We start from the raw sequence: 13,989 nt of genomic DNA, 5'->3' as shown, positions 1-13,989 counted from the left end.
TACAAAAAGGTCATGTAGCTGATTTCATTGAACTATACGTGTATCATACTACATCTCATACCGTCCATAAACATGGATAAGGTCCACCAAAAAAAAGGATAATGGCCATATAATTTTGCCATATTTATTTGAGAACTACATGAGTGGCCGAGCCTTGGCACCACGGCAAGTTTGCTGCATTGTGACTCGGGTGTCGTCGATTGGGAGCACGGAAACAGCCTCTTTGCATACACAGGTAAGACAGCATACATTTAAACCTTCCCAGATAGTGGTAGGGAGTCTCATGGAATGGGCCATCTTTATTTATTTGAATACTACAATAATAAATCTTTGATGATTGCTAATCAAAGAACTGTCTCTATTATTTGAGAACTGCAGTAATATATGTTCGACAGTTACTAATCAAAGAACTCTGCTGTTCACTCCAGCTCTATATAGTTGCAATGGTCCAGCAGGAGCAGCAGTTAGCGCAATCTCACTATGCGCAGGCACAAAGTATACATGGCCCTCTGCGACCATTTCTTCATCAATTGCAGAACCCATCCGCATTCTTCCCTCCCCATCCACAACAACAAAAATAGATGGGCCTGGAATGGCAGGGAACACCACAGACTCTTGTGGTGGAAGCAAGCAGTGATCAACTTCAAATTCATCAAATGGGGGTGTATACCTTGAAATGTAATGATTTAAGGGAGTCCCTCGCAAAATTTCTGGAAAGCCCTGCCCAAGTTTCACGTTTCAGAGATTCATGAATAGGAAAAATACAGGAAAACCTGCCTGTGGAAAAAAGACTCTATGTGTGTGCACGCGCATCTGTATACACATAAATATTGATGTGCAAATGCATGTGTATCGAGGGGAAATATCATGACCAAAAGTTATAACCGTTCATAAGTTAAAAAAGGAAATTTTGAACTTACATACAGAATTGATTAGAGGCACAAAATTACTATGTGCAGATACAAGTCATCATCCTTGTAAAGCAATATAAAAGATGTGCAAACCTAGTGCTTCATGAAGTTTACGATTTTATCCCAAACCATTTGACACCTTGCAACTAGTAATGACAGCTAGCAACATTAACAAAAAGTAACTAATCAAACATCACAGGGTAACGACGAAAGAGATGCAGATCAAAATGCACTTCAGGCCATCAGGCAAATTTATAGGATAAGTGCTGATGTTCCACTATGCTAAAGTTATGCTAGTCCAACCAGAAGAGAACAGCAAACACAAAAAATAAATAGTGTATTACCCAGCAATACACGTTAGATTCCTAATACACAAGAATTAGAGTCAAAGAGCTACCTCGTCTTGGCACCAATACAGACCTATTCAAGACACCTTCATTGTTTCCCACCGTCTGAGATATGACAGAGAACCAACACTGCAAAGTGCGGTAAAGCCCCCAATGAAGACATCCAAGCATGATGAGAAACAATACATGCAACTTTGACTACACCATCAGAGGGTAACAAACCAACTAATGAGACAAGAGTGCAGAAAAGCCACATGCAAGATGACCAATACATCAACACATTGATATATCTGCATACAGGGTCGCAGACCCCAAGACCATCAATAATTAAGAAGAGGTGTCTACTCCCATAGAGTCACTAGGACAAACCAACAATGACCACACAAATAAACTTAAAACCTTCAAACTCAGGACATCAATAGATGCTAATGAATAGTAAAGCTGACTCATAGGTACCTAAATCAAGGATGAATATGAAAGCAAGTAAAGCACGGAAACTTACAGGTATTAAACAACCTAGAGAGCACCCAAATAAATGAAAATAGTGAATTATATAAAGTTATCAATTTTTATTCATTTCGTCATTACATCTAGAGTTTAAAATAAAGCATGATATTGGGATTCAAAAGAAAGATAAGATGTTGAATGGAATATGTATTGTTGAACCAAGATATTTGTCAATGGAACAATGTCAGCAATAATAAATACTCAAATGAAGATGGTGGAAGAATGTGATAGATTTACTAAACAAACAAGGCTATAATTGCTACCACACGTTTACTGTTGTGTTGTCCACCAGAAGTATCAGCTATGAATTTCAGCAAAATATTCTAATATTTCACAAGAATGTTCTTTATTGTGGAATGAAAGATAATATGCAACCAACACGCTTTATATAAAAATTGAGCTAGAATTGCTCGTCAATGAAGAAAACTAATGCATGAAAAAAGGAAAAAGTTTTACACCAAGGAAAGATGATAAGGAATACAAACCTGTTTATATGTCAGCATAGAACAAAGAGTCTGCACGTCTCTGTACTTGGGAGTCAGCCCAGCTCGCACAACATTATCTGATGTAGCCATGCATTCAATACAGTCACCAGAAATATATGCGTGGGGTTCATTTGCACCAATATACAGCGCTTCACCAGGACTAAGCTTCACATAATTAAAGAAAAAGACTGATATAACTCCAACATCAGCTGGATACTGCTTCTCTAACAGTAATACTAGCTGTTCCTTTTCTGTCAACATCCTAATCTGATCCACATGACAGGCTAGTAACATCAGTAAATACAATGACAAACTAAAAAACTGGAAACCACAAATAATTGGATTCCAAATCTTCCATCAGAACTAAATGTCATTGCATCGACTTACTAGGCAGAAGATACTTTGATGATTTTTATAATCTTAAACAAAATGTTTAAAAAAATGTCATATGTAACTCTACACTTGGATTCCCATGCTAGATAAACAGTCGAGAATGAAAAATAAGCACTTTTTTAACTTCTATATCATATGCGATATTAGGCATATGCCGTACTTCCCATCTATTCAACAAATGCAGGTTATTATATCACAGCACTCAGCATAACAATGCAAATCAAATAGCTGCTAGAACAGAGTGGTCTACGTTAATAATAATAGTTAAAAAAATGGACCTTGAGATATTGCAGGATTGTGCACTAGCTGCTAGGACAGAGTGGTCTAAGATGATAATAATAGTTAAAAAAAGGACCTTGAGATATTGCAGAATTGCACATGTAAGATGCAGAGTTATCAGAGGAAACAGGAAGCAGCCTTTCTAAATATCAAGAATCATCAAAAGTTAGCATTCTAAAACTATCCATTAAAACCAATTTCCAGATGCTCCTATCAGAGGAAAAAATATATATATCAGATTACCAGTAGCCTTTTCTTAGAAGCCAGCACGTGCAAAACTCAGTATGTTGTTAAATATTTGTTTACAAACCAATAATGTGCTCTCCAAGAATTAAACGGGAACAAAGTCAGGGAATTGCAGCAAACTCCGCCTGCTAATGTTTTCATTCAACTAATCAAATATCTTCCACCAAATAGTAGATTTTCTGGAAACTTCTATGCATATAGAAGTACATCCAATCAAAAAGTCTTGCAGTTAAGCTAAATTTTAAATCTGGAAATTCCTTTTTAAGAAAGATCTAGGTTTCTTTTCTATTAAAAATAAGGTCCAGCAGTGCTACAAGGCCACAGACAGGGAATCAAAAATTGAAAAATGTCACTGATGATACAGGTGGCTGGAAAAGTTAGTAATGTGCTGACTCATGCTTATAGAACTATTCTTATGGACTCATATATTGGTAAATAATTAAAAATCTAACTGATATGATAGGCTATGAATAAATATTAAATTCCAAAACCTAATTTTAGAAGATTCAAGCAGATCATGCAAACATTTTGACATAGTATGCCAATAATGGGTACAAATAGCAGAATAAGGTCCATTTTTTTAACAGCATATCAAATTTCACATTTAAGCTTGAACCTCGTATTCTAGTCAAATGGGGAGCTTAAGATAGCACGGAGACAGCTTTCTAAATTTTGTTCTAAACCAAGGTAAAAAAAAGGAAAAGATTTACGAACTTATCATGAAGTGAGAGAGAATTTTTTGAAGCATAATGAAGATTTACTTGACCAGAAGGTAATTTATCAATTACCAAAATGACGTTAACTGAAACAGTTATACAGATATGGAATTTCGAAGAAACAAATAATAACCAGCAACTACACATTCCATATGATTCAGTAATTCTTAGTACCTTATGCTCCTCATTCAAGCGGCATTTTAGTTTGGACAGCAATTCAGAAACTGCCTCTTTACTTGCAGAGATAACCTTAGTGAAGATTGATCGCAGAATAGATTTTACTTCCATGTATCCATCTTGCTCTTTAATATTCAGAACCTTGCTTGCATCCTCATCACCAACCAGCTCTACAATCTCTGGTACACCTGCAAGCACATCCTTAAGCAACTGCACAGTCATAGTGATCCATAAGTCAAACTGTTTGTTGCTTTTTCTTTAGCTTATCAGATAGACCAAAATTACTTGTTTTATACAAAATGTTCCCCTCTTACAAACTACTGTATAAATATATCTCTTTCTAAGAAATTAAATGGTGCCACATGACATCAATAACCATTGATAAGCAACGTAGGTAAAAGCTAACAGTTTCTAATCATAAAATGTCAGGTCTCTGTAGAAAATAGGAAAGGGGTGAAAGAAAACAAGATTGTTTCCAAGAACAAGATGAACGTGCTTAAGTGCCTTCCCATAGAGGTGGCAGACACCATATATGAAACTGTACTTAGCATGGTGAAGAGACATGATGAAAAATATTAGAGACACATCAACAACAAAATTACTCCAAAAATGCCTACAAAGTGGCAGTACAAGATTAAAAAATGCCAGAGATCTGGCACAAGGGCAGGCTATGAATACATATTTCATTTTTTTTAAAAAAAAAAAGACATCTAAAATGTCATATGATTTGGTGTTAGTTATATCACTCAGTTATTTCACTTTGAATAGAACTTCATTCTTGTTCTAGTCAAAATAAAAATTGCAACAATACTGTTGCATAGGATGGTGGCTCTTCGTTGCATGAAAGTGAAAAGAAGGAAAGACCAATTAGCATGCAGATATCTTGATAAAGGTAGAGCTATCAAAAATTTATTATAACAAGAAATGATTAAAGACTAGTTTATAAAGTTTCAAGCAAAACAAGATATCATCCACACATCAAGCTTAGAAGATCATTCCCTCATATGGGGAAAAACTCAGGCAAAAAGAAAAGATACACATCAGTGAACAAGGCACTGAACTTGCATATGTTGTAATGAATACAAGGTTAAAAGTAAAGAGGCTGTTATGTAATCAATCTAATTGCTTTCCCACCATAACTAGAGTTGGTAAATACACTAAAAACCTCCTCAAGAGAGAGGGGTACATGCTCAAGAGTCAAGAAGCTACCATGCGATCAATCTAATCACTTTCCCACCATCAAACTAAAGGTGGCAAATGCACTAAAAACTTAAACAATAGAGGAAAAGCATAGAAAATGTAGCATAGAGACAGACATGAAGTAGCTTCATCTGGTGTACTCAAGGTGTTCAGTTTGCATGATGAACCAAGATGAGGTTTGAGGACACAGCCATGAAGACAAGGTGATAAGTGTTAACCAATAAAAAGGCAAGCCTGAAAATGAGCCGAATACTCCCCAAAAGGAACCAACAAAGCACAGTATTGACCATTACAAAAGGCATAAAGTAACAAGACATGATGCTATGAGTGCTATCCAACCATTTCAAGGAGACTTAAGCCACAATGCTAATAGCACAAATATCCTCTGAAATGGTGATTGCAAAGTAGAACAGGCACGTGTCACAGATGATGCAAGATGAGAAGAGAGATCACAAACAGACATGCTAGTTGGTGAAGTCAGATATAGATAAGCATGGAAGTGCAATGAAAAAGGCAAATTATGTGGTCAATTGATACATAAGCGAGCCACTTATGAATGATGAGAATCAAAAAACCTGTGATTCAGTTGCGATGCGATTATATGGATATTATAATACATGCAGAAAGATGTTATGGCACTCATTGAAAACATGCTAGTAGAGAAAGCAAAGAGGTCCAACTTACATTTTAGATGTCAAGGAAGCAGAGAAGGGACAGGGATATAGGAAGTCTAGCATGATGCAGATGGCCAAGCTGAAATGAACTAATGGGGAAATACTGAGAATAAAGGAAGTGGGGACTCCATGAAAGACAAGTTGGTTAAGCCAAGGACAGAACCTGCAATTGACATTCAATGGCTTGGCAAGATAATAATACAGGTAAACCAAATCCTTATCAAAGAAAACTATTTCAAACCAAACTACATTAAAGACAAGATAAATCATGAAATCCACAAATTCTTGGTGCACCACCACCTGGATTACGTCAGGACATCTCCAGGCAACCAAACTACATTTAATTATAGCATGTCACATCAATGCTGGTCCGTGGACAGCTCAGTATGCATCATACTGTGCCATGAAATGCCTAGTCAAATGTCAACGCCCCATATATAAAAATACAGGTCCATGTTTCATTTCAATCACCCATTTCAAAATTAAGGTCCATATTAGTCAATGTTTCGAAAGACAACCTCCTTGGCGAACAGGCCACCTACCTTAAAATTTTGCATCATGTTTAACTATAGATGATGAGACTGATTTATAAATTACTGTTGGAATTTGTCAAGATAATAATTACCATTCATTCACTGCATCTTATTGGCATGTAGATGGTTTAATTGTTGGAACATAATTGTATATTTGACTTCTTTTTTTATTTATTTGTTTAATAATTTCTCATTTTGCAAGGCCTTAACCTCTAGGCAACCACCTAGAGACTAGGTGTTATGTGGCCTCTTGGCCTCCCATTTGTCACTTATGGTCATCTTTAAACTGGCAAAAAATACAACAAAGGTACCAACACACCAAACATAAATACAGACCAACCTGTTATACGATGCCTGCATCCCACTAAAACAAGAAGTTTGTATATACCCTAGAACATATGTTCATATTATTACAATCCTTTCTTATAAAATGTGTTAACAATACTTACTAAAAAAAGATCCAATGGATAAAAGAAGTTGAGGTTAGACCTAAAATCCCTGCATGGAGGTAGTTCAAACCTAATAAAAAAAGTTAGAAGCCTGCAAGTAATTTAAAGGAGGATCCTACAAGCAATTAAAATGGGGAATCAGATAACAAAGATACCTGCTTATTTTAGGTTTAATTTCATCAGTTTCCATCAAATGAAATTGATTCTTTGATTCTGTAATCTTTAGTTGGGTGACAAGCTCCTGATAATCAGCTCAACAAAAAGCTAGCTTAAAGTCAAAATTCCTTTAAAGGAACAGGGGCAAAAGGCACTCACATCCATGTTACAAATCTTGAATATAAATAACTATCAACCCCTAGATCACCTAGGTTATTGTCTACAAATGCCTGCCCCCAAAAATAAAAAGACATCCATCTTAAAGAATATAATACAAAAAATTCCCTTAAAACAACCAATATCTCCTGGATAACTTTTCCTTATCAGTTAACTGCAAAAAATCACATCTTCTATAGTGGATCTGATGAACTTGACGATGAGATGCATTTTCCACATGCCTAAAAGTGATCCATTAATTGGTCACACGATGACGACAATGAAGAATGACAGTTCATTAACAGGACACCAAATGACAATGGCCTAGTTAGTCAAACAATAGATAGATTGATATTCACCCAATAGATAATGCAATGGTTGAGAAGAAAGTGATACAGAATTCAAATATCCAGATGAAGATGCCAATTAAAGCTGAAATTTCAACAGGGATGAAAATTAGTGGGGGGAGAAGTGCTTGCTCCTATACAACAGATCAGAACAACCCCTCATCCACACACACAACCAGCAATGACATAAGCAATACTGAATAACATAGTAAATAATAGTTATAAGCAAGGATTCAGATCCTAACAGGACGTTCTGTGGAACAATAGGACAGGGTACCATCCCATGTGTCGGGACCGAGCTGTCCCATTAGCGTCCCAGCATTTCAATTGGAATAACTTGGGACATCCTCTGTCCTAAGTATTGGGACGGAGGAGGACGGCGGCGCATCCTATTCCATAGAAAAATCGAAACAGCCCCATCCTACGGGATTTAAAATCTTGATTATAAAGAAAATAGTTACCATAAGAAGATAGAGGAATAAGAAAGCAAACAAGGTTGCGGGGCTTAGTTTTTCATATGGGTTTCCAACAAGTATTCAAGTACTGTTAGCATGGCTCATATTAACCAATACATATTGACTCATATCAACACAAAATATTGACCATGCCTACCAAACTGTGTATACATACAAGCCACCTACAGTACAAATCTGTACCATGGTTTTGAAAGCCTTGAGTTTTGAAGCAAATATCTTCTCAACCAAAGTGGGTAACAAGCACATGCACACCATTATTTAGATCTCAGTCAAAGTTTGAGTATGTTGAAACAACAAAGACTGATTTCAGGTCAAATATGCACTTTCTCATAATTGCAAGGGAAAACACAAGTAACTATATTCCAACATCTCATATGCAAATGCAATCATGTCAAGGATTATATAAACAAGAATCATTACATTTTAAGTGTTCAAGATACTGGCACATAATGCAGTAATTTTCTGAAGATCAAAAGGCATGTCCAAAAGGATATCAAGAAGGGAAGTATCAAAAGCATGGAGATATAAAAATATGACTAAATATTTTGAAATTCTTTGTTGACAAAACATAACGGGATATATAAAAACTGAAGGAAGGCTAAAATGGGAAAAAGTCAAGCAACTATAGAATACTAAAAGTATACTACATGGTACTTAAAACCAGTGGCAAGTGCACACACTTATAGCTGATGTAAGAAAGGCACCCATTTTCTAAGTGCCATGGAGTCTTGTGTCATGCCACATTGTGCCTAAAGTGTCATCAACTGCAGTATGATGTCCTTAGGCAGGAACCTACGACAAGCAATGTCAAGTGCCAACGCTTCTAACCAATGTAAGAAAGGCACTCCATTTTCCAAATGCCATAGAGTCTCCTGAAGTCCTGCCATGCCCCACTGTGCTGAAGTCTTCAAACATGTCAACACTCCAGCTTGCCTAAAGCTTAAGTGTCTATCACATAGTGTACAAAGGGGCCACCATCTAGATGGTGATCCATGAGTAGCGAGAATCACCACATAAAACACAAATTCAAGCTTACCCAACTGAAGTTTTACCTTAGAAAAGAGAAGGCCATAGAAGAAATGAAGGTAGTGGTAAATGCAACAATGGCATATCAGTCTATATTTAGCAACATTGATAAGTATTAAGTACTGCATCCTAGAGAACTTTTGTGTCAACTTCAACACATGCAACATAACCTATAAGTTTTCTAACAGTTATTTCTAGGGAAAAAAATAACTTTTACAACATTTGCATTTTGTATAACTTTACAGATATCTTATACTACAGATTTACTCAGATAACTATTTCAATACCGATCATCTAGATAACCTGAAATCAACAAATTCAAATTCATCATTTAAGTAGGTTCAAACATAAATCTTTGATTATCGCATTCTTTGACACTGTTGTAATATTATAGAAGAGTAACAAAAGATGAGAGAAAACTCAACTGCATTAGGCAAAGATGCATCAGTCACAACTTTCTTGAAAACTAATATAATCATATCAAAGTAGCGAAAGGGCTCAATTTTCAGAAAGAAAGTTTATGTGACTAATTCATGATGGCTTCAACAGAAGTTGATCCAGCAATTTTAAGCTTCAATAATGCAAAAGAACCATACGATATACCTCAATGCTGACAAACCCACACAGGGCCCTGAAATCGGTGAGAGCAATCGCCATCTCTGGCTTCTGATTAGGATCCTTATATATACTCGGCTGCATCCTGTGCAGCACCCTCGCCAATTCCTTGTCTGGGTGTGCTTGTATCGACAAAGCCTTCGCCACCGATAATACCTACCGCAACAGCCAATTGAAACCTCAACCAACATCACATACGAAAACCAAAAAAGGAAACTACAGCAAAGAACAGAACACGACAATAATTATCAACTTGGACAACAAACACATGAAGCACCAAAAGAAAGAGAAAGCCAGAGTAAGCGAGCAACCTTGAACAGGAAGGGGAGTTCACTCCCCCATCTGTGCACGACCTTCTCTCCAAGATAGCCAGGGTTGTCCAGAATCCACTTTCTGAGGGACACCGGCTTCGAGTCAGGGCTCCCCGACTCGCCCCGAACCAAGAACGAAGGCCCGGACTCGTGAGTCCCCATCCAGAACTCGGCGTAGGGCCGCTCCGGCTCGATCTCCGCCTCCGAGTTCCGCGAGAAAAGCCTCGCGACCTTCGAGTCCTTACCTAACTTCCCCCAATCGTACTTTTGGACCGAGCATCTCAGACTTAGCGGCCTCGACACCTCCATCTCCATCCCCTACTCGACCACAGAGTCCAAAACCCTACAACAAGAGAGCGACGAGGAGAGGAAGAGAATGTGAACCAGAAGGGGAAGGAGAAAGACTTTCGGTGGTCCGCCATGAGAACTCGTCTCCGAGGTTTTTAAAAGCCGCGATCGTCGAGGGAATTGCGAGGTGAGACCGACTGAAAAGCCGGTATAGAGGACATCGATCCGATCGCCATCCTCACCGTGGCGCGGCTCGGCCCTAAGGCCCAGCCGTGTCCCATTCTGGGCCTTTTTGCATGCTCCTGCTTGTATTTCCCGTAACCGCAACAAGGGTACACTTTAATATTATTGTATAAAGTTAAAAGAGATCCTGGCCATTTGATAGATTAAAATATTTAAAATATTTTATTGTTAACAAATTACCAGTGCATTATCAATCTCTTTATTTTTTAAAAAAAATATTTTATTAATTTTTGTTCTAAATTGGTTGGATCAAGTTCAATAAAAAGTTGGCCAATTTTTTTCTTTCCGAGGTTATCTCGCCCACTTAACTTTCTTCGTCATTTTTTTCCTTTCTAACATGTTATGCTCTACCGATCAACATAATATTCCACTATCATCTTTTCTTTATAAGATATTTTTTTCTTATTTCATCCTTTAATTTTTGTCTAGCGCTCTGGACATGCATTAGCATCTTTTTTTGTCTCTTTTTCTCCTCTTTTTCCAGCATATAAAACCATCATCTCTATTGATCAGCATCTTCTTTGTGAATCATCTTCATCTCCTTGTTTCTCCAAAGCTCCAACACCCATCATCTCATCACCGACGTTGAAGTCTTAAAATAACTATTTGAGCCAATTAAGTTTTCAATAGCCAATAGAACTGGTAAATAATAAAGATAACATTGTCAACAAGGTTCCAAGAGGAACGCATATGAAACAAATCGGACAAATTGCAGGGATCTACTTGGATGCTTTTACAAAGTGCGATTATTGTGTTTAGAAAATAGAAAGTGTTTCTGAAGTTACAAAATAGGTAAAGGATGATCAAGCAAAAACCCATACAATTGTAATGTGGAGTGGAGCCGGATGCTGGATTCGGCGGCGGCTATTTGTCGTCTTCGTAACGGCTCCGACGCGGTTGGGCTAACGGACCGGCGCCTGTTTTAAAGAAACCTGGCATCTAGTGCGAAAAGAGAAGCACCGTCGTCCTTGACTTGTCGAAATTACGGAAAGAGCGCGAAATTACGGAAACAGTGCTTCAAGTTAACGCGGTTGTGCGGCCCAGAATCCATGCGTCGACCATCGGATTCGAGACGATCGGTGGGCGATGCTGTGGCACGGAAGATGGTAGTTAATGGACGGTGTACGATGGAGATGGGTGGAAGCGCATGTTTCGAACCTGTGGTCTGGTGTGGTACGTGTCACACGTTTTACATGACGTGAGGTTATGGTGTAAGCTGCGTGGTCCAGTAATCCACTTCGTGTGTATTTGATTAATAGTTTTAAATGGGAGATTCTGGGATAACGCGGGAATCCGGTTACTCTTCCGTGTACTTACCGTCTCGAGTTCGGGCTTTGGTGGACAATTGAGATCCTAACTGGAGGTGAGCAGATTCCGATTAGTTAGGTAAGTTGACATTACCCCACTGGGCCTCACAGTATGTCAAACTTTTATTAGTCTTCTTTCATAAATTTCTTACATTAGCCTGAGCGTGGGGCACCGGTTCGATTTAGATGTTTGTATCAGTGGTTAAGAATTCAAAGGTGGACTTGTACCAAAAAGAAAAAGAATACAAGGATGGACTGCACCGGGACTTCTCTTTTTATGGCTGCCAATTTGAAGCAGGTGCAGAAGCACAGATGGCTGAGTTACTATCTAATTAACTTTTTTTATATTATTTTTTTTTCAAGATTGTGACTCCATAAAATATGTTTTAGAAAAAATGAAAAGTGAAAAAAAATATATATTATTTCCACTACTGTCAAGCAAAATAAAAATGAAGTGGATAGAGAATAGATACATTGTATGTAAATACAACAAACCATGAGCACTATATAGGAATATTAAGAATAATTAATATTTTGAGCAAATTATTTCCAAATTGATCCACATAGGCATTAAAAAATTAAATAGATGGATGGATGATGGAAGAAGTCGTGCCTTTTTTTCTAGAGTTTGCATGGTTGTCCAACATGATACATCAATTATAATTGTTCTCATTGATTTAATTTGTATCTTGTCTGACAATCAAACATTATGTACTATGATGATGTTCCCGACAATATCCTATATCACATTATAAGGACCAATATGCATCTAATATCATAATTTAAGTTAGATAGCACAACTTGCGAGGAAAAAATATATTCCCATTAACCAACAATGCCAACTCACTCACCTTTTCATATATAACATAAATGATACTGGTATCTGGCTAGATTTCTTACTTTTTAGTGATGCATCACCCCCCATACAACTAGCATAAACAACATTAATGTCTAGCTAGATTTCTCCTGCCAATGAGAAAAATTTCTAGTTTAGGGTTGACAAACCATTACATCTAAAACCAAGTATATCCAATGAAAAAAAAAAAAAGAATCTTGTCAGATTTTTCTATGGGCATTCAAATAATGAGTACTTTTCGGTGAAAAGGAGTTTCTTGTTCATCTATGTTATTCTAGAGCATTGTTTGTGTGGGGAAAAAATGAATTTTTCTATGAAGAAGAGTCTCTTTTGAACACTCTACAGGCTTTGAAACTACTACGGCAAAGACTTCTTTTTAATCTTAGAAAACTTATCTAGTTCTTCATTTAATTTTTTTTTGTATGAATATTTCTTTTTTTTTATTGCCATCTGACATTTAACCCATCCACATTAACCATTTTGCACTTAGTTTTTGCATATAGATTTGTTTACCATAAAATTAGTTTTATTTTTCATAATTAGACTTATTTTTATATATTATTGCTGTTGAACTTCGAGGTCATGTTGAGGTCGGTAAGGCCATGATAGTGATGAGATTGGTAATCTCTCGATATACTGCCTAGGCTTAAGGATATGGCTCTCATTGCTCCTCGATAATCTAAAACAAAGTCACTTTATTGAAGTTTTTCTAATAGAAACATCCGATGCTCAAGTCAATTGAAATTCAGTAATTAGTAGAAGAGAGAAAAAGGAATGAGAGAGAATGAGAGTTATCGACTTACCTAAGGATCCCTTAACTTCTTTATTTATAGAGGGAGGTCAATAATCATTTCCGAGATGAGTGGAATACATACAGTAAATGTTATAGAAATTATATGAAATATAATATATATATATATATATATATATATATATATATATATATTGTATAACCATAGAAAGTTGAACGATATGGAAATGAATTGTTTGAAAAATCCTGTATTGAAGAGTGTGCCTTAGTAGGAAGTTTCTGACAAAATAATATTAAATAGAACAATAATTAAAAGAAAAGGAGTTCTGTTTGCAAGACAGATGCCAATCCGAAATATATATTAATATGAAAAAAGAAATAACATAATTAACCTGGCTTGGGAGGTGGTTAAACCACTGTCTTAAAGGAGACTTCGGCCTTTTTTTGTGCAAAGATTTGAATCGCATATCCTCCTCCAAGGTACAATCCAGAAGCCAAGTACTCCAACGTCCGTTGATGGCATGATCTCAAACAGATGCT

The 13,989-nt window shown here is 36.8% G+C and overlaps 1 protein-coding gene across 2 annotated transcripts; it reads right to left on the bottom strand.

Moving 5' to 3' along the window:
- On the bottom strand, window positions 1–10,560 carry LOC105048424 (mannose-6-phosphate isomerase 2). 2 transcript variants are annotated; one of them, XM_010927721.4, is made up of 5 exons: window positions 10,005–10,556; window positions 9,682–9,849; window positions 4,059–4,271; window positions 2,251–2,517; window positions 1–720 (listed from the first exon to the last, which is right to left on the bottom strand). In XM_010927721.4, exons 1-5 carry the CDS (start codon window positions 10,317–10,319, stop codon window positions 403–405), a joined length of 1,281 nt encoding a protein of 426 aa, XP_010926023.1. In that variant the 5' UTR covers window positions 10,320–10,556; the 3' UTR covers window positions 1–402. The 2 variants fall into 2 exon arrangements, with proteins under 2 accessions (XP_010926023.1, XP_019707493.1); XM_019851934.2 differs by having other exon boundaries at window positions 543–710; window positions 10,005–10,560.
- Between the last annotated feature and the right edge of the window lie 3,429 nt (window positions 10,561–13,989).

The sequence above is a fragment of the Elaeis guineensis genome, chromosome 7 (genome assembly GCF_000442705.2).
Source record: "Elaeis guineensis isolate ETL-2024a chromosome 7, EG11, whole genome shotgun sequence".
NCBI lineage: Eukaryota > Viridiplantae > Streptophyta > Magnoliopsida > Arecales > Arecaceae > Elaeis > Elaeis guineensis.
This window is presented reverse-complemented; position numbering and strand designations above follow the sequence as displayed.

Excerpts from the sequence above, each read along its gene's own strand:
- LOC105048424 (XM_010927721.4), bottom strand. The coding sequence starts at position 10,319 with ATGGAGATGGAGGTGTCGAGGCCGCTAAGTCTGAGATGCTCGGTCCAA. Across the intron at positions 4,272-9,681 it reads GTGGGTTTGTCAGCATTGAG|TTGCTTAAGGATGTGCTTGC; the intron begins GTATATCGTATG and ends ATGACTGTGCAG. Across the intron at positions 2,518-4,058 it reads GCTTGAATGAGGAGCATAAG|ATTAGGATGTTGACAGAAAA; the intron begins GTACTAAGAATT and ends CATGTGGATCAG.